We start from the raw sequence: 20,459 nt of genomic DNA, 5'->3' as shown, positions 1-20,459 counted from the left end.
CAAATTGAGAAGATAACAATACTTATAGTGGTTCCATTTCAAGTCTACATCCATTACTGACTCACATACTAGGAATCCACCAATTGAACACTTTTAGTTAGTTCCCCAAAATCATAACTACATAGTTTGGTTCTCATGTGACTTGAAGCAATCTCAAGTTTAAAAATCAATTTGGAGCAAAGTGAATTCATCCCAATGGGGGTGGTTGCTGATGTAGGGGACCTAACTATGGTATTGAGATGTAAGGTGGGCACCCTCCCCATCAAATATTCGGGGTTACTGTTGGGAGTCTCTTTCAAATAGTCTCGAGTTTGTGATGTGATGGAGTAAAGATTTTAGAAATGACTTGCTATATGAAAGAGACAATACTCATCAAAAGGGGGGAGGCTAACATTGACAAAAATGCATACTCTCTAGCTTGTCAATTTACTTCATCTCCTTATTTGTAATCCCAAGAAGATGAGCTTAAGGCAAACAATTAAAAATTCAAATGGATTTCCTTTGGGCAGGGGAGCGAAGGTGCTATGAAGAAAAAGCGTCATCTAGTCAATTGGTTAACATTTTGCATGGAAAACGAAGGAGGGGGCCTTAGCCTTTAGAAGTTTGTTGAGTCTCAATAAAACTATTCTAGGTAAATGGTGTTGGAAATCTTCCACTAGAAGGGAATCATTTATTTTTTATCAGAAACAAGACATCCATGCATTATGAATAAAGAGTTCATCAAAAGAATGAGGAATCCTCCCCACAAATACAAAAAAACTAATCAAGACATAATGGACTCCTCAACTATACAAGGGGATCTGAACAAAATGGGATAAACCACAGAAGAATATACAAAGATATCATCTGCTCAAACCCAGGCTAAGCTCCTCTCATTCGTGATCCAACCGTCCATACACCAAATGCCAATTGAGTTTAATGACATTGAAAGGAATGCCTTTAAAATATTCAGTACAAGAGGTCCAAAAAAGGAATAAAAGTGGAGTAGATCTTACAACATCTCTGATGTCCTCCATTTATCCTCAAAAATCCTAGCATTCCTCTCTCACCACACGATCCAAAGTAAGGTGAGACAAGCGATTTTCCAAGGGGTCTTACCTTAAATGGAGCTCTCTAAACCTACATTTGAAATGTTCATCATATTGGATAAACTCCTAGGTTAAACCCTACACATCCTAGCATCTCTAAATAGCTTATGTCATAGGCCAAAGTTATCGGACAATGTACAGAGAGATGGTCAATCGTCCCTTGACTCCTCATACATAAAATGCACCAATCAAGACTAAAGGCTTTCAAAGGTCTTTTCAACTTTAACACATCGATGATATTTGCATTCTTGTGTACCACTAATCAAGCAAAAGCCTTAACCTTAGATAGGACTTTAGATTTCCATTAAAAAAAATTCTAAATGAAAAGGAATTAGACCATATATATTAGACACAACGAAGAAGAAAGATTCTACTAAGAATAAGCCTCAAGAGGATAATACCCAAACCCTTGCATCTAGGATGGATGAGGACAAGTGCACTTGAGTAAGAAAGGACATGAGTCTATTAAGGTCCTTAATCTCCACATCAATTCAGTTGCAATGAAAATTAAGGTTCCAAGAAAAAGAGAAGGCGTTGCCAAGGATAGATGATATTAAGAACTTTTTAATTGTTACAGCTCTATAAAGACTTGAAAATTGTGAACACAAAGGTTAATCCTCTTCCCACAAACGAATTCTTGCCTCATCTCACACCACAAAACGAGTGTGTGACCATCTAATTATATTGTTGATGTCCCAACCATTAAGAAGTGTCTCATAAATGCTCAAAATAACCTAATGCCAAAAGGCATAATTTTTCCTATGGAACCTCCAAAACCACTTCCACAAATACAACACAAATTCTCAAAGAAATCTTCCCAAACCCCAAACCTCCAAACTACTTAGGCCTACACACTAGGTCCTAAATAAAAGGGAATAATTTTGGAAGAAGATAATTACAGGAAAGTATGGGCAAGAAGAGGGAAAATGGTGCTTAATTAGTATAAAATTGTTCACTAATTAGCATAGTAAATCATACAATTCACAACATTTCATACATAGGAGCATCTCATTTACCACATTTTATCAATAAAAGATGTCTTAACCATTTTGTGAGTTTTGCAAGAAAAACAAGGGCAAAAGGCGACTAAAACAAGGCACTTTGGAAGGGTTAATAAACCGAGAAGAAAGATGGATTACTACCTCCTTAATTCCACTTCGAAAACCAATGAGTAGATGCAAGAAGTACGTGTTCGCTAGTCTACCCACCAGGCTCCCCATTAGGTTGCCCGCCAGGCTAGTAGCAAACACTGAGTTCTCTAGGCTAAGAGCCTAGTATCCAAGACGACCCCTCTTTGCAATTGTAAGCTTTTTTCATGTTTTTTCAAGCCCGAGCAGCCTTGAGACCTTCCCAAATCACTCTTTCTTCATTTCTCGCTCTCTATCTCTTCCCTTTAGTAGAGATTTGAACTTCAAATCACCAAATCTCACTCATTTCTTCCCATTCTCAAACTTCATCATGCATTCTTCAAGCAAAGCTTGCTAGGACCATTAACAACGCCTCGAGAAGGGAATCAAAGTTTCCACAAGCTCCAACTGCCATGGCATGCATAGCAACTAACAAGCATGAAAGGCCACCTCGTTATGCAACTATTCAAGATTGGCAAGGTGAAGGGACATTCCATTTGCCCTCTCAGTTGATTGTCTTCCCACATTAGCCTTTTCTTCTATAAATAGCAAGCATGAAGAGAGCAAGACGAAGAGGTAGAGAGCATTGAAGAGAAAGTAAGGAAGCTTAGTTAAGATTTTTATTGAGCAATAAGGCACAATCATTTCATTGACTAAGATGGCTACATAGTTCTTTTTTAGTTAAAATTCAACTATCATATTTTAAATTTCTTTTTCAAATTTAATGAAAAGTCCTTTTCATTTTCCATCAATGTTGGGAGCATTTGGATTTAAATTTTCAATTGATGCATAGTTGATTTTCTCTTCACTTCTAGTAGAAAATGCTTCTTCACTTGAGTTTGTTGTCAGTTAAATAAATGATGTAATTAATTAAGGTGAATGAGTGATTTTTCTTCTTCATTGAGTCTGAGGTACAGAGCTACGATTCTTGAGGCTAATTTTGGATTAGTTAAGGCAAGGAAAATTGCTCTATTGTTGTCACCACATGCCACCAGTACTCAAGAATGTCCAAGGTGGATTGTAGATGGTACAGTGATATATGAGGTAATGAGCATTTAGGTAGTTATACCCAAATCTCCTTTAGAACCATGTGGGTAACCAAGGGCAGGAAAACCCTTCTAGTGGTGTCAGTCATAGACATGGGTCACAACATTTACACTACGAGGAAGCAAGGTAATGAAGGTTGTAATTCTTCCTCCTCTAATTTTCTTTTTCATTAATTTTTAGTCGATTGATTACTTATTTTCATCACTAAAATTCAGAGAACATTCACCTTTGATTTCCTTTAACACACCATAGTTTCAATATTAAACTATTCATTCTCAAGAACAATAGTAGTATTCCAAGTCACCAAAAATAATTCCCTATCCCTATGAAAAGAACAACACTCGAATCTCTTTTCAACTATATTGCAATTGTGGTTCTTGCGCTTAAGAACCCAACTTGTAAATATTTAATAATTTTTTAGGAAAAAAAAAAAAAGAAATATGATAAACTTTGCACTCTCATACATCAATATTTAAAAAAAAAAACCAACAAGCAATGCTCAAGAGTAGCTAAGGAATGCTACAAAATGTGGAAGGTAACAAAAATCGGGTGGAGAATTTTTTTAGTAGAATCATTTTAAGGGTGGACAATAAACAAATAGATGAAATTTTGAAAAGATATGTGATATGGTGAATTACCCCGTAGAGAGGCTTTTCTTACTTTGGTTATTATTACCATTGCCCAAGATGCATGGGCGGATGATAATTGGGAGTAAGACAAGGGGAATGTTGGAACCGTCATTTTTCAGGACAACTCCACAATTGGGAGCTAGATAAGGTGGAGGTTTTTTTTTTTTTTTTTTTTTAGGAAATTGCAATTGCAATCGACTGAAAGGCCTTGATGCTTGACTATAAAGTTTTAGAATGACCTTTATCTTATTTGGGTCTTCCTTTCAAAGAGAATTCGAAGACAAGAAGATTTTAGGATCCAATGGTTGATAGAATCTTAAGGAGATTGGATGGGTGGAAAAAAGGCCTTTTTGTGCTCTTTTTTTTCACCCAAGGGGAGGGTGGGTTTGGAATTGAATAACTTTAAACAGAGGAGTTGAGTCTAATTTTGAGATGTTATCTTTATGCATCCTTAAATAGCCTATACCTTTATGTATAGTTCTCCTTATAATATTGGAGGTGTTTAGCCTTATTTTAATCAGTATTATGTATTTTGTGTGGAGGACCACTCATCCTACTATTATACTTCTTTCATAATTAATATATATTTTGTTCCTAATTAAAAAAAAATGACAAAAGAATTTAAAAAATGAACAAAAAAAGGAAAAAACACTAATTCCATGAAATCGTGATTTAAATGACAAATAAGAAAGCAAAGCCTATTGTAAAAGGATTCTGGTCAAATATGCATACCAAAAGAGTCATAGACACATCAAATGGGGCCAATATGTAGTCATTTTTATTCCCTTCAAGTCTTGCATCTCCACCAAGTTTGGAGTCAGCAGCATCATCAATAGCAATCAAACTGAGAGTTCCTTGGGACGTGCTGCAATAAATTTCTAGACCTAGAATCTCCACAGTTTTGTTCACTTGACCTCCTCTAACTTTCCCATTAAATGACCTGACAAAAAAGAGAATCATAAATCAAGTGCCAGATGACTCTAAGAATTCCATATGAACTTTACTAGGAATCAATCAGCACCATTGTTGCTGTAAAACACACACACACAGAGATAGATAGATAGACAAATAGATATACATACATACATATATATATATATATATAGCAAATATTCTAACATCCCAACCACAGATCCCAACAACCCTATATGGCTCAAATATTATTGAGTTGTAAACATCTTTTTTTATCAGAAACCAAATATTCTTGAGTTGTAAACATGTTTTTAAATGTATTTTAAGGGGTTCGTAAAAGATCAAGATATAATGACCACAAGAGTCTGAATTTGTGTTCGAAGTGTTGGTTTTCTTTTTGCCTCTGTTGCATGAATGGTTGTTGATGCACTTGTAGCTTTAAGGTGTTTTACTCCATGATGCCATACCTTCACCCTGATAAAAGCTTTACTCCTCATAAATAAATATAGTCAACCATCAAAATGAGTAAAGGGATTTAAAAATCATATAGTCAAATATTTACAAAAATCAAGGGGTCTATATAACCAGACAGTCAACTATCAGCATGAAAAATCAAGGCCCCATATGGTCAAGAGATCCTTTCAAGATATTGACTGCTAACCCATATGACATTCACAAAATAAATACAAGAAAGAATTAAAACCCTATCAGTGCATCTAAAAGAACTTACCCCACAGGATTCTGTTTCATTATCGTTAGGGCAGAAAACCTTAAACCAAATGCAATGTGGGCCTGGAGAACATACAGGAAAAACAAACAGTTATGCATAGATATGAAATATGATAAATCATGAAAAAGCATATATTATGAAAACCAACATAAAAACATTTCAAACCTACCTTGTATAACAGAGAATAACTGATGACTGGAGACATGAATTTACTAGTAAATTATGACAGGAATTTTTCCAAACAACATGAGGTTTTGTTCAAAACAATGTGTGACATACCAATTTTTCTCCATCATAAAATTGTCCATGAGCAATGTAATTTGTACATGCCTTTTTTTATATCAGAAAATTTTCATTGCATCATGAACCAAAAGTACAATAAGAATGAGTTACCCTTCAAGGGTGAAAAGGCAAAGAAGAGAAAAGAAGGGGAAAAATAAGAAGGGGAGGGAGGGAGAAAGAGAGAACAACCTAAAAAACCATTAAAAAACCAATACAAAGATCAGAGGTGCACACTCAAGAAAGCATGAATTCCTCTACAATTTTGCCTATAAGCACCATGGTTGCCCAAGATATCAGCTGGCATGCATTTTTTTACAGGGAAGGAACTTTTTTTTTTTTAATCATAAACAAAAACATGTATTAATTATGAATAAAAAGTTTATACGAAGGACAAAAAATTCCTTCCCACATATACAAAAATTGATCAAAATATAACTGAACTCCTACACTATCCAACAGAACCATACAAAATGGATTAGACCACATAAAACATTAAATAGATATCATCCCCTCAAACCCAGATTAAGCTCCTCCCATTGCCAACCAAACCCTTTTGATCTACACATCGAATCCCAATTGAGCTGAGCGATATTGAGAGAAATGTCTTTAAAAGAGTTGATACAAGAGGCCCTAAAAGAGGAGTAGAAGTGAAGTAGATCTCACAACATCTCTAACATCCTCCACTTATCCTCAAAAAAGATCCTAACACTTCTCTCTCGTCACACAACCCAAAGCAATATGAGACAAGCAATTAGCCAAAGAGTCTTGCTTGTACCGGAGCTCCCCAAACCCCTTAACGAAATAATTATCATGTCACATATACTCTTGGGCTAAACCCAAATACATCCTAGCTTGTTTGAATAGACTGTGCCATAGCCCTAAAGTTGTTGGATAGTGTAAAAAGACAAGGTCAATCGACAATCTATTCCTTACACATAAGATGCACCAATCAAGACAAAGGGATTTGGAAAGTCTCTCAACTATAGCATGTCATCCATATTTACTTTCTTGTGTGTCACAAGCCAAACAAAGGACTTGAACTTACATGAGACTTCAGATCCATAAAAATTCAGCTAGGTAGAAATGAATTCAATCTAAGATAATTGACAAAGCAAAGAAAAAGATTCAATAATTCAAAAGAACAAAAAAAGACGAGACTACCAATGACATTATAATTCTAAGTTAGGTTTTTTAATATAGATTTTTTTGGGTAAAAATAGTTTTAAAAGGCTCAAGGCACACCGAGGCACAAAGTAGTCCTCGAGCCTGAGGCACAAGGCGCACCTAATGCGCGGACTTTAGTGAAGTGAGGCGCACCCTAATCTACATATATATTAATATATAATATAATCAAATTTAACAATCATTTATTTGTCCTAAACACATAAATCATCAAATATCATCCAAAACTTCAATTTAATCAACAAAACACATAAAAATAAAGAACTTCAAGCATATAAACAAATCCAAATCCATATTGCTAATAGCTTAATACATATCCAAATCCAAAGTTTCCAAACCAAAACATGAAATTTGTCCACAATTCAAAAACATCATTAAAAAACACTTAAATAACAAATTTGTCCACAACAAGCAATCATCACTCCTCTAAATCAACAAAATCATCATCATCATCATTTCCATCACCACATTTGTAGCCTTCCCCATCTTTTTCATCTGCTGAATCAACCATGTCTCCATCTTCATCTTCATCTATTAGTGAATGAGAAGGCAAAGTTTTAGAACTTGAAGCTATCCCCCTCATTGGTGGTATTATGCTTGAGTTTGCTTTAGCTCTAGCTCTAGTATCAAACTTGGTCTCCTCAGCTGCAGTAGCTCTAGCAACATCACCCCATGTCAAATTATCATCATCAAATACAAAATCATCTTCTGCACCTCCATGAGAATCCTCATCATCCATTCTTCCTATCAACCATTCATTGCTATCATCTATATCTTTCAAAGAAATTGGGTCAATGGTATTACGTTCATTGTATCTTTTCTTCAAGGCTCGATTATACTTAATGTATACCAAATCATTCAAGCGTTGATGATCTAACCTATTTCTCCTCTTGCTATGAATCTGCAAAAATTCATAAGCTCATAAATATATTTTAAAGTTTTAACTTTTAAGTTACATTCAAGACGCTATTAGACTATTACTTGTAATTATTTTGGTCACTTACATTTTCAAAGATGCTCAAATTCCATTCACAACCTGATGCACTGCATGTTAAGTTGAGACTTTCATTGCAAACCTTTGCAAATTTGGAGCTGAAGCTCCATATGCAGCCCACCATTCAACTGTAGTATAGATATTAACAATTTAGTGAAACAATTCACCTATTTTAGCAAAAATACAATCTAATCATTTAAATAAACAAAAGTAAATAACTAACCTGGTGCTCTAGTCTTCCTTGTCCTAACAGCTAACTCATTCCCGAATAGTCCATGGGCATTTGTGTACAAACTCACTTCGGCCACAACTTTTTCCTGCTTAGCAGGGTCTCTTGTTAGCCTTAAGATGCATTTATACAAATCACTCAATCACTGCATCATGCTCTATTTCTAGTTTATCATAGAAGAATTCCAGGTTCAAAAAGTACTCTAGTGCATGCAAAGGCCAATGAAGCTGAATCTCCCACCTCTTATCAATGATGTTGAAAATTTCTTTGCACTTCTCTTCATTTACATTAAAACTTCTCACAATTGTATCCTTAGCTCTATTCATGGCCTCATAGATGTATCCCATAGGAGTTTTTTTTTCACCATCAACCAAATGAAGTACACGAACTAGGGGACCCGAAACCTTTAAGCAAAACACAATAGTGTTCCAAAATGAAGGCATTAGAACTATGTTGGCTATAGTTTTCCCCTTCTGCTCTTTTGCCCATTTACTATCTGACTAATCTGAGCTTGTAAACATCTTCCTCAAGTTGTTTTTTTGTTCATGCAATCGCGATAATGTGATGAAAGCAGTTGCAAACCGAGTCTAATCAGGCCTAAGCAATTCCCTATGTCCAGTAAACTGCCTCATCATGTTGAGTAGCTTTGAGCGATTATAAATATACCCATTTAGTGATATAGCCCTCTCCAATGTCCTCTTAATGTTTGGTAGCTTTCCAATATCTTCCAACTCAAGTCAAGGCAATGTGCAGCACATGGTGTCCAATACAAATGCGGGCACTTTAATTCTAAAAGCCTCCCTATGTGACATTGTACATTGTAGATAATAAATTTATATAAGTTCTCAAGATAAATAATTCAAATTTTAAAAATAAATAAAAATTCAAGAAATAGTATTTATTACCTGCCATCACATAACTTGAGTGATTATTTGTTATAACTTGAATAACATTCTCCTCACCAACTTGCTCTACCCATTTGTCAAATAACTCAAACATCTTTTCTCCCGTCTTAATCATTGAAGGAGCATCAATAGATTGCATGAACATGGTTCAACCCCTCCAATAGCAAAGTCAGAGGCATCCGTGTGTACCTCAAATACTTTAGTGTGGTTGGGTAGGGCCAACACTGGCTCCTCAGTCACAGCCTTCTTTAGATCCCCAAAGGCTCGTTGGCACCTCTCATCCCATTCCCATGCCATGTTCAACTTAAGAAGATCAATGAGTTGAGTTGCCCTTGCAGAGTAACCCTCAATGAACCGTCCGTAATAGTTAACCAAGCCAAGGAAAAACCTTAGCTAACGTACCTTAGTAGCTGGATCCCACTCCTAGATGGCCTTCACCTCGCTGTCATCCATCATCAACTTGCCATCCTTGATGCGATGCCCTAAGAAGCTCACCTCCTCCTTAGCAAAAGAGCATTTCTCCTTCTTTACATATAGCTCGTTATGCCTTAGGATCTTGAAGACCTTCCTTAGATGCTCCACGTGTCCAGGGTGCTATTCTAAATGACTATGTCATCCAAGTATACCACCACGAACTTGTCTAGATAGGGATGGAAGATCTTGTTCATGAGTGTGCAAAACGTTGTTGGTGTATTGGTGAGACCAAAAGGCATCATTAAGAACTCATATGAGCCATACTGGGTCACAATCATGTAGTCTTCGGCTTGTCCCCTTCCATAATCCTCACTTGGTAGTAGCTCGATCTCAAATCCAACTTAGTGAAGTACCTTGCCTTACCAAGTTGATTAAATAGATCAGCAATGAGTGGAACGGGGTACTTGTTCTGTATCGTTACCTTGTTGAGTGTCCGGTAGTCGATGCACATCCGTAGGGACCCATCATGCTTCTTTTGAAACAAGACCGGCATGCCATAGGGAGCTTTAAAAGGTTGGATGAATCCCACATCCAGCAACTCCTTGAGTTGTCTCCTTAGCTCCTCCAACTCGGACAATGCCATGCTATATGGCCCCATAGCAAGGGGCTTAGCTCCCGGCTCCAACTCGATCTTATGCTCTTCCTCTCTTCTAGATGGAAGTCTCTTGGGCAATTCGGGCGGCATCACGTCCTTGAACTCATCAAGAACTCCCTTGATTTCCTTAAGCATGGGCTCCCCCAACCTGTCATCCTTTTCCTCCTTAAGGGTGGCTAGGTAGATCACCTCCTTCCTCTTTAACCCCTTCTTAACTTGCATAGCCGATAGCATGGGGGTTTTGTGTGAACCTTCGGTGACCGTAGGGACCATGCATGACTTCTCCTCTTTCAGGATAGCCATCAAGCGTAGGAAGGGTAGTGGCACGACCTTGACCTTCCTTAGGAAGTCCATTACCAATACCATCTTGAAGTCATCTATGGATGACACTGTGAAGTCGACCCTTCAATCTCATGAGCCAATGCGCATAGCCACCCCGTGTGTTACACCGTGTGATGGCTTGGTAGCTAAATTAACTACCTTGACCCAACCTCTTTCCTTGGATGCTTGGAGCTCTAGCCTCTTTGCCTCATCCTTCGAGATAAAGTTATGAGTGGCACCGGTGTCCACCACGGCCTTAGGGGGCCTTCCCATTTACAAGGGCCTATACATACATTAGCCCTTTGCTTTGAGGTGTCTTAGGCACCAGCTTGGCGTTAAGGGCGTTTAGGAGTTGTAGTGATCCCACATGAGCATCGACCTCCTTCTCCTTCTCCTCGATCATGGCATTTAAGGTTTTCCTTTGCAATCCCGCACCTAGTGTGGACCATCACATAGGAAGCAGTTCGTCCTAGGCATGAACTTCTTTCGCTTATCCTTGCCTTTACTATCCTTGCCAGTAGGGCCCTTGCTTGACCCTTCCCTAGGAGTGTACCCCCATGATCCCTCGTCTTCCCCACCTTTGGCATGATTACCCTTAGACTGTGGTTTGCGCTTGGAGGAGTCTCCCCTTTTATATTCCACCAAGGACTCCACTACCGCCATGGCCGTGGTTAGGTCTTGGACACCACGTCTCCTCAACTCTTGCTCGACCCAGCTTTGTAGGTTGTCCAAAAAGTTCAATAGCAACTCCTCCTTGAACATGTTGGGAATCTCAAGCATTAGCATAAAGAATTCCTTGACGAACTCACGGATCAAGCCCGTGTGCTTGAGACATTTCATGTTTTTCCTTGCTAGGTAGGCCACATCCTCGAGGTAGAATTGCCTCTTGATCTCTCGCTTAAAGGCGTCCCACATATCTATGGTGTACGTCCTTTTTTCTATATCGCCAAACCTCCAACACCACCATAGAGTAGCATTATCGAGGAGGTAGAGGGTTGTGGTACGTACCTTAGTAGCTTCATCCATGAGTGCAATAGCCTCAAAGTACCTCTCCATGTGACACAAGAAGTTGTCCATGAAGTTGAATAGCAGCTCCTCCTCGGACATGTTAGGAATCTCAAGCATCAGCATAGAGAATTCATTGACGAACTCATGGATCAAGCCCGTGTGCTTGAGACATTTCATGTTTTTCCTTGCTAGGTAGGTCACATCCTCGAGGTAGAATTGCCTCTTGATCTCTCGCTTAAAGGCGTCCCACATATCAATGGTACACATCCTTTTTCTATATTGCCAAACCTCCAACGCCACCATTGAGTAGCATTATCGGGGAGATAGAAGGTCGCAGTACGTACCTTAGTGGCTTCATCCATTAGTGCAATAGCCTCAAAGTACCTCTCCATGTGACACAAGAAGTTGTCCAGCTCCTTGGCATCCCTATTGCCACTGAACGTGTATGGCTTTGGCACCTCTACCCTTGGTGCCTCATGAGTGGCCATGACCCATGCTGACACTACGGTCTTGGAGATGGTCAGCTCTTATTGAACCTCCTAGTCTCGGGCCTCCATGTGTGCAACCAAGGCCTCCACCCTTGACTCCATGCGGGCATACATGCTCATGACCTTGTCTTGGAAGGACATGAACTCCTCATGTGACACCGGCTGAACTTGTCAGTGCACCCTCTCACGAAAGTCTTGGATCTGCTCCCTGAGATCCTCTAAGCCCTTCTCCATGCCTTGCTCGATCAAGTCCACCCCCCTCAGGTGTCTGCCATGGCTAGCTCCACCTTGGCTACCCTTGCCTCCATGTTGGCTGAGGAATCACGAGATTTATCCTTCCTGCACTTACCACGTGGAGTAGGCTTGGTCTCCCTCCCGCAGGTTTGCTCACTAGTCTCATCCACATTAGAGCTGGACATGCTTCCTTCACTATGCCCACTTCATACCCACGCTCTGATACCAACTGTCATAGACTTAGTCTTTTCCTAAGCTCGTGCGGCACTTAAACAAGAAAAGACCTTTGATCTTGCTAAGTCAGTTACACTCCTGATACTTAGCTTGCTAGGTTAAGATGCTCATGACTTAGAAGCTTTAGAAGGCGTAGTAGGCAACTCTTGAAGAATGGAAGTTTTTATTGCTCAGAGAAAGCTTTACAAGTGCTTTGGAACTCACTTGCTTGGTGTCTTGGCCAAATGAGGCCCTCACCTATTTATAGGCACCAATGGAACTCTCTAGAACCTTGGAAGGTTCCTTACAATTCATGAATATTCTAGAACATCCAAAACAATTCTATGTACAAGCCTATTGTCACAAGATGCTTCAAATGAGCCTCCCCAAGGGTTTATATAGAGTCCAAGAAGCTTTTGGAGACTCCTACACTTAGCCATTGATGGGAAGAGTGTGGAAAGTTCTAGAAATGCCTAGGGATGTCCACCCGTCTCTACACTATGGTGGAAGGCATGAGAGGAGTCCAAGACTTTCTAGAGAATTCTAGAGATCTCTTGTATTTTCTTGTTCATGGACTTGTACATAGAATTGTGTAGGATGTTTTAGATTATTCTTAAGTTGTAAGGAACCCTCAAAGGTTCCAATGAGTTCCATTGATGCCTATAAATAGGTGAGGGTCTCATTTGGCCAAAGCACCAAGCAAGTGAGTTCCAAAGAACTTGTAAAGCTTCCATTGAGCAATAAAGTTTCCATTCTTTATGTGTTGCCTACTACGCCCTCTAAAGCTTCTAAGTCGGGTGTATCTTAGTCTAGCAAACTAAGCATTGGGAGTAAGGCTAACTTAGCAAGATCAAGAGTCTTGACTTGTCTAAGTATCGCACAAGCTTAGAAAAAGACTAAGTCCATGACAGTTGGTATCAGAGCGCGGCTACGAAGCGGGTATAGTGAAGGAAGCATGTCGGGCTCCAACGTGAAGGAGACTAGTGAGCAAACCCGTGGGAGGGAGACCAAGCCTACTGCACGGGGCAGGGGCAGTAAGGATAAATCTCGTGATGCCAAAGCCAACATGAAGGCAAGGCTAGCCAAGGCAGACACCCGAGAAGGGTGCACTTGAATGAGCAAGGCATGGAGAAAGGCTTAAAGGATCTAAGGGAGCAGATCCAAGACCTTCGTGAGGGGGTGCTAGGCTCACAAGTTCAGTCGGTGTCACACGAGGAGTTTATGTCCTTCCAAGACAAGGTCATGAGCATGTTTGCTAGTATGGAGTTAAGGGTGGAGGTCTTAGCTGCACGCATGGAGGCCTGAGACTAGGAGGTTCGACAAGAACTGGCCATCTACAAGACTGCCATATCAACACGAGTCATGGCCACTCATAAGGCAGCAAGGGTGGAGGTGCCGAAGCCACACACGTTTAATGGCAAGAGGGATGCCAAGGAGTTCGACAATTTCTTGTGGCACATGGAGCGCTACTTTGAGGCTATTGCACTGACAGATGAAGCCACTAAGGTACGCACCACGACCCTATACCTCACCGATAATGCTACTCTATGTAGCGTCGAAGGTTTGCCGATGCAGAAAAAGGGACGTGCACCATAAACACATGGGATGACCTTAAGCGAAAAATCGAAAGGCAATTCTACCCTAAGGATGTGGCTTACCTAGCAAGTAAAAACATGAAACGTCTCAAACACACGAGCTCGATCCGTGAGTATGTCAAAGAGTTCTCTACACTTATGCTTGAGACACCCACCATGTCCGAGGAGGAGCTACTGTTTAACTTCATGGACAACCTACAAAGCTAGGCCAAGCAAGAGTTGAGGAGACGTGGTGTCCAAGACCTAGCCACAGCCATGGCAGGGTCCTTGGTAAAATACAAAAGGGGAGACTCCTCCAAGCCCAAGCCACAGTCCAAGGGTAATCATGCCAAAGGTAGGAGAGGCAAGGGATCAAGGGGGTACACTCCTAAGGAAGGATCAAGCAAGACCTCTAGTGGCAAGGATGGCAAGGATGGCAAGGGCAAGGACAAACGAAAGGAGTTCACACCCAGGACCAATTGCTTCTAATGTGATGGGCCACACTGGGCGCGAGACTGCCTCAAGAGGAAAACTCTAAATGTCATGATCAAGGAAAATGAAAAGGAGGGCGATGCTCATGTGGGATCATTACAACTCCTAAACGCCCTCAAGGCTAAGCCGGTGCCTAAGACACCTCAAAGCAAAGGGCTAATGTATGTAGAGACCCTTGTAAATAGGAAGGCCACCAAGGCCTTGGTGAACACTGGTGCCACTCATAACTTTGTCTCAGAGGATGAGGTAAAGAGGTTGAAACTCCAAGCATCCAAGGTGGAAGGTTGTCTCAAGGCAGTTAATTCAGCTACCAAATCATCACACGGAGTAGCACGCGGGGTGGCTATGCACATTGGCTCATGGGAAGGAAGGGTCGACGTCACAATAGCGCTCATGGATGACTTCAAGATGGTATTGGGGATGGACTTCCTACAGAAGGTCAAAGTCGTGCCTCTACCCTTCCTACGCTCAATGGCTATCCTAGAGGAGGAGAAGCCATGCATGGTGCCTACAGTCATCGAAGGTTCGCCAAAGACCCCCATGATATCGGCTATGCAAGTAAAGAAGGGGTTAAAGAGGAAAGGGGTGACCTACCTTGCCACCGTTGAGGAGGAAAAGGATGATGGGTCGGGGGAGCCCATGCCTAAGGAAATCAAGGGAGTCCTTGATGAGTTCAAGGATGTGATGCCGCCCGAGTTGCTCAAGAGACTCCCTCCTAGAAGAGAGGAGGATCATAAGATCAAGTTGGAGCCGAAAGTTAAGCCCCTTGCTATGGGCCCATACAGGATGGCACCGCCCAAGCCGGAGGAGTTAAGAAGACAACTTAAGGAGTTGCTAGACGCAGAGTTCATCCAACCATCCAAGGCTCCCTATGGCACACTGGTCTTATTTCAAAACAAGCGTGATGGGTCCTTACAAATGTGCATCGACTACCGAGCACTCAACAAGGTGACGGTAAAGAACAAGTGCCCTATTCCGCTCATTGCCGACTTGTTCGATCATCTTGGTAGGGCAAGATACTTCACAAAGCTAGACTTGAGGTCGGGCTACTACCAAGTAAGGATTGCGGAGGGGGACGAGCCGAAGACTACATGTGTGACTAGGTATGGCTCATATGAGTTCTTAATGATGCCCTTCGACCTCACCAATGCCCCAATGACGTTCTACACACTCATGAATAAGATCTTCCACCCATATTTAGACAAGTTTGTGGTGGTGTACTTGATTGACATAGTCATCTATAGTAACACCCTGAAGAAGCACGTAGAGCATCTAAGGAAGATCTTCAAGATCCTAGGCAGAACGAGTTATACGTAGAGAAGGAGAAGTGCTCCTTTGCTAAGGAAGAAGTGAGCTTCTTAGAGCATCGCATCAAAGATGGCAAGCTCATGATGGATGACAGCAAGGTGAAGGACATCCAGGAATGGGATCCACCTACTAAGGTACCTCAGTTAAGGTCTTTCCTTGGCTTGGTTAACTATTACTTACGATTCATCAAGGGTTACTTTGCAAGGGCAGCTCCACTCACTGATCTTCTCAAGAAGAACAAGGCACGAGAGTGTGACAAAAGGTGCCAACAAGCCTTTGAAGATCTAAAGAAGGTTATGACTGAGAAGCTGATGTTGGCACTACCCGACCACACCAAGGTTTTTGAGATGCACATAGATGCCTCAAACTTCACTATTAAGGGAGTTCTGATGCAAGATTAACACTCGATCACCTTCGAAAGTTGCAAGCTAAATGACACAAAGAGGCGCTATACAGTACAAGAAAAGGAGATGACCACCATCGTCCATTCCTTGTGCACCTGGAGGCACTATCTTCTAGGGTCTCACTTCATAGTGAAGACCGACAATGTTGCCACTAGCTATTTCCAAACACAGAAGAAGCTAAATCCTAAGCAAGCTAGGTGGCAAGACTTCTTGGCCGAGTTCGACTATACATTGGAGTATAAGCCAGAAAGCGCTAATCATGTGACCGATACCCTAAGCCGCAAGGCAGAGCTAACATCCTTGACGAGCCAGCCCTTAAGGGTCATAATGGATCTTCTAAGGGCGGGACTGCAATATGATCCAATGGCTAAGAGCCTCATTGTTTAGGCCCATGAGGGGAAAACGAAGCGCTTTAAAGTAGAGGACGGCCTACTCTACACTAAGGGGAGACAACTCTACATGCCTAAGTGGGGGAACATAAGCCATAACCTGATTAAGGAGTGTCATGACACCAAGTGGATTGGGCACCCTGGGCAACGGCGCACAAGGGCACTACTCAAGTCGGCTTACACTTGGCCTCTGATATGGGATGAAGTTGAGGCCTATATGAGGACTTGTCTTGTGTGCCAACGAGATAAGGTAGAACAACAACAGCCTAGAGGCTTGTTGGAGCCACTACCTATAGCGGAGTGTCCATGGGAGAGCATCACTATGGACTTCATCATCGGGCTCCCTAAGTCGGAGGGTTATGGCTCGATCATAGTGGTAGTGGACAGGTTCTCTAAGTATGCAACCTTCATAACAGCCGCTACTGATTGTACTACAGAGGAGACAGCAAGGCTATTCTTGAAAAACGTGGTCAAATACTGGGGGTTGCCTAAGTACATCATCAGTGATCGCGATCCATGTTTCACTGGGAAGTTTTGGACGGAGCTCTTGAAGCTTATGGGTTCAGAGCTTCACTTCTCCACAAGCTTTCACCCGCAGACAGATGGGCAAACTGAGAGAGTGAACGTCTTACTAGAATCATACTTAAGGCACTTCGTGAGTGTCAACCAAAAGGATTGGGCTAAGTTGTTAGATGTAGTTCTCATACAACTTGCAAAGAAGTGAGGCAACCAACAAGAGCTCATTCGAGCTACCCATGGGACAGCAACCATTGACTCCTCACACACTAGTAATGGGCTATAAGGGGAGAAGTCCAACGGCTTTCAAGTTCGCTAAAGGGTGGCACAAGCAAGCTGACATAGCATGCTCATACTTGGACAAGGCCGCTAGGAAGATGAAGAAATGGGCTGATAAGAAGCGACGTCACACAGAGTACAAGGTCGGAGACATGGTGCTTGTCAAGCTCCTTCCTCAACAATTCAAGTCGCTAAGGCTGGTGCATAAAGGCCTTGTGAGGAGGTATGAAGGACCCTTCACCATACTTGGGAAGGTCGGCAAGGTGTCCTATAGAGTTGAGTTACCATCGAGGTTGAAGATTCATCTCGTCTTCCACATAAGTTACTTAAAACCATATCATGGAGACAAGGATAATCCAACTCGAGGGATGTCTAAGAGGGCACCTACAACGGTTGTGACCTCTTATGACAAGGAAGTAAAACACATCATTGCAGACCAAGTTGTCAGGAGACAAGGCGTGCCTCCTGCCACGGAGTACTTGGTGAAATGGAAAGGACCACCAAAGAGCGAGGCTAGTTGGGAGCCAGCAAATGCACTATGGGTGTTCTAGGAACAGATTGAGCAGTTTCAGGCAGAAGGCGCGACGAGAACGTCTGTGGCTTAAGTGGGGGAGAGTGTCACAGGATGCTTCAAATAAACCTCCCCAAGGGTTTATATAGAGCCCAAGAAGCTTCTGGAGACTCCTACACTTAGCCATTGATGGAAAGAGTGTATAAAGTTCTAGAAATGCCTTAAGATGTCCACCCATCTCTATACTATAGTGAAAGGCATGAGAGGAGTCCAAGACTTTCTAGAGAATTCTAGAGATCTCTTATATATTCGTGTACATAGGCTTGTACATAGAATTATGTAGGAAGTTCTAGATTATTCTTAAGTTGTAAGAAACCCCCCAAGGTACCAGAGAGTTCCATTGGTGCCTATAAATAGGTGAGGGCCTCATTTGGCCAAGGCACCAAACAAATGAGTTCCAAAGCACTTGTAAAGCTTCCTTTGAGCAATAAAACTTACATTGTTTAAGTGTTGCCTACTACGCCCTCTAAAGCTTCTAAGTCGGGTGCATCTAAGCCTAGCAAGCTAAGCATCGGGAGTAGGCTAACTTAGCAAGATCAAGGGTCTTGACTTGTCTAAGTGTCGCGCAAGCTTAGGAAAAGACTAAGTCTGTGACACTATGTACAAGAATATACAAGAAACTTTTGGAATTCTCTAGAAAGCATTGAACTCCTCTGATGCCTTCCACCATAGTGTAGAGATGTGTGGACATCTCTAAGCTTCTTTAGAAGCCTCCACACTCGTCCCACCAATGGCTTAATGTAAATGGCTCCAGGAGTCTCCAGAAGCTTCCCACCTCCTATATAAGCCCATAGGGAGGGTCGTTTGTGCATCCTATGACATAAGGCTGAGGGGTTGGAGGCCAGCAACTCTTCGGAGATTTGTAGGGCTTCATAGGAGAATTTGGGCTTTAGGAGCCTCCTCAATAAGTTTGTTGCCTTCAGTAGCTTTCTAGTTTTACTATTGACAAGGTTTAAGAAGGAAATCAATTGCCTTCTTAGGAAATTGGAGTCAAGAAAGGGTCATAGAGTTAAGATTACTGGGGGGAAAAGAAGAAATCGCCTTTAGCTACTCGATTATAGAGAGAGATCAGAAAGCTAGAATGCTTGGTCAATTATGATTGCTCCCCACTCTCAGCCAGGGGAAGGGGAGGGGCAATGGAGTATGTGCTCCCTCCCTTTGAGGTTGTTATCTTGTTTTGCAACTTGGTGGCGAGTATTGGGGTCCAAATGGTTTTTGGGGTGTTTTATGTATTCTATTGCTATTTAGAGGTGTCAATTTTGTTAGGGGTAATGCTTTCTATAATGGCCTTTCCCTTTAGTGAGAATTTGGTTGTTTTCTAGTTTTTGTGGTCGGAGATGGTTGGGTTTATACATATATCATTAACAACAAATGTATTAATTAAAAGTGAATAAAACATGAGAAGGATGAGAAATCTGCCCCACAATATACAAACCTAATAAAATTTTCTATTAAAGCCTTGTACAAAGAGTTGGAGCCAAAAAGGCAAACAGATTTTCCAAACAAACGTTATTTGGAATTCTTAAATACCGCCCAAGGAAAGCATCTTCGCATGAGAGGCCACATGGAACAAAGTTTTAACTTTGGATCACATTCAGAAGAGAGGGTGGGCTATGGCGAATAGATGTTTCCTTTGTTGCAAAGAGGTGGAATCTATTGATCATATTCTCAGCCACTACAACAAGACAAGGGCTGTTTGGCATCTCCTATTTTCTCTTTTTGTTGTGTTTTGGGTCCTACCCTCTTCAGTGAAAGAGACACTCACAAGTTGGCACAGGTCTTTTGTAGGTAGGAAAGGGAAAAAGGTGTGGCGAGCGGTTCCCTTATGCCTTTTTTGGACAATTTGGAAGGAAATGAATAGTAAGGTGTTCGAAAACAACAAGCATTTTATTCATAGAATTAAACTTAATTTTGTGTAATCATTGGGCGTGGTTCAATTTGTTTATAGCTCTTGGCCCTTCTTCTATTATAGAATTTATTGGTTGGAAAAGGTCTTGTTGACAGGTGTTGTTTTTTGTTGTCATTCTTTGTTTTTTGGTGGCTTCTTAGGCGCCTATTGTCACTTAAAATATATATATATATATACAAACCTGATCAAAAAACCCAAAGAAACCTCCACTATACAAGGAGGGCTATACAAAAAAAACCTAAAACAAGTATAACATCTCCTGAAGCTCATCTAGGAACCTAACCTTATAGGTATAGAAATAAAGCAAGTCCCACATCATTTCCGACGCTTTCCAATTATCCTCGAAAATCCTAACATTCCTTTCTCTCCACACAATCCACAACAAAGTGAGACAAGTAATCTTCCAAAGAGTCTTACCTCTAGTAGAGTTCTTAAAGCGCTTGAGAGAAATAACCATCATATCATGTATATTGTCTAGATGAAGCCACAGCATCCCAACCTGTGAGAATATCCTATGCCATAATCCCAAAGTAATCGGACAATGTAGGAAGATCATCAA

The 20,459-nt window shown here is 41.2% G+C and overlaps 1 protein-coding gene across 1 annotated transcript in view; it reads right to left on the bottom strand.

Moving 5' to 3' along the window:
• LOC100245550 (uncharacterized) overlaps nucleotides 1-20,459 on the bottom strand; it is a 151,363-nt gene that overhangs the window by 104,333 nt on the left and 26,571 nt on the right. The window contains exons 7-8 of the mRNA XM_010662888.3: nucleotides 5,534-5,595; nucleotides 4,624-4,831 (exon numbers count right to left, since the gene is read on the bottom strand). Of these exons, the coding sequence (XP_010661190.1) occupies nucleotides 4,624-4,831; nucleotides 5,534-5,595 (270 nt within the window). The remainder of the gene's footprint in view (nucleotides 1-4,623; nucleotides 4,832-5,533; nucleotides 5,596-20,459) is intronic.

Source organism: Vitis vinifera, chromosome 15 (genome assembly GCF_030704535.1).
Source record: "Vitis vinifera cultivar Pinot Noir 40024 chromosome 15, ASM3070453v1".
NCBI lineage: Eukaryota > Viridiplantae > Streptophyta > Magnoliopsida > Vitales > Vitaceae > Vitis > Vitis vinifera.
Note: the sequence above shows the minus strand (reverse complement) of the source record. Positions and strands in the feature narration are given on the sequence as shown.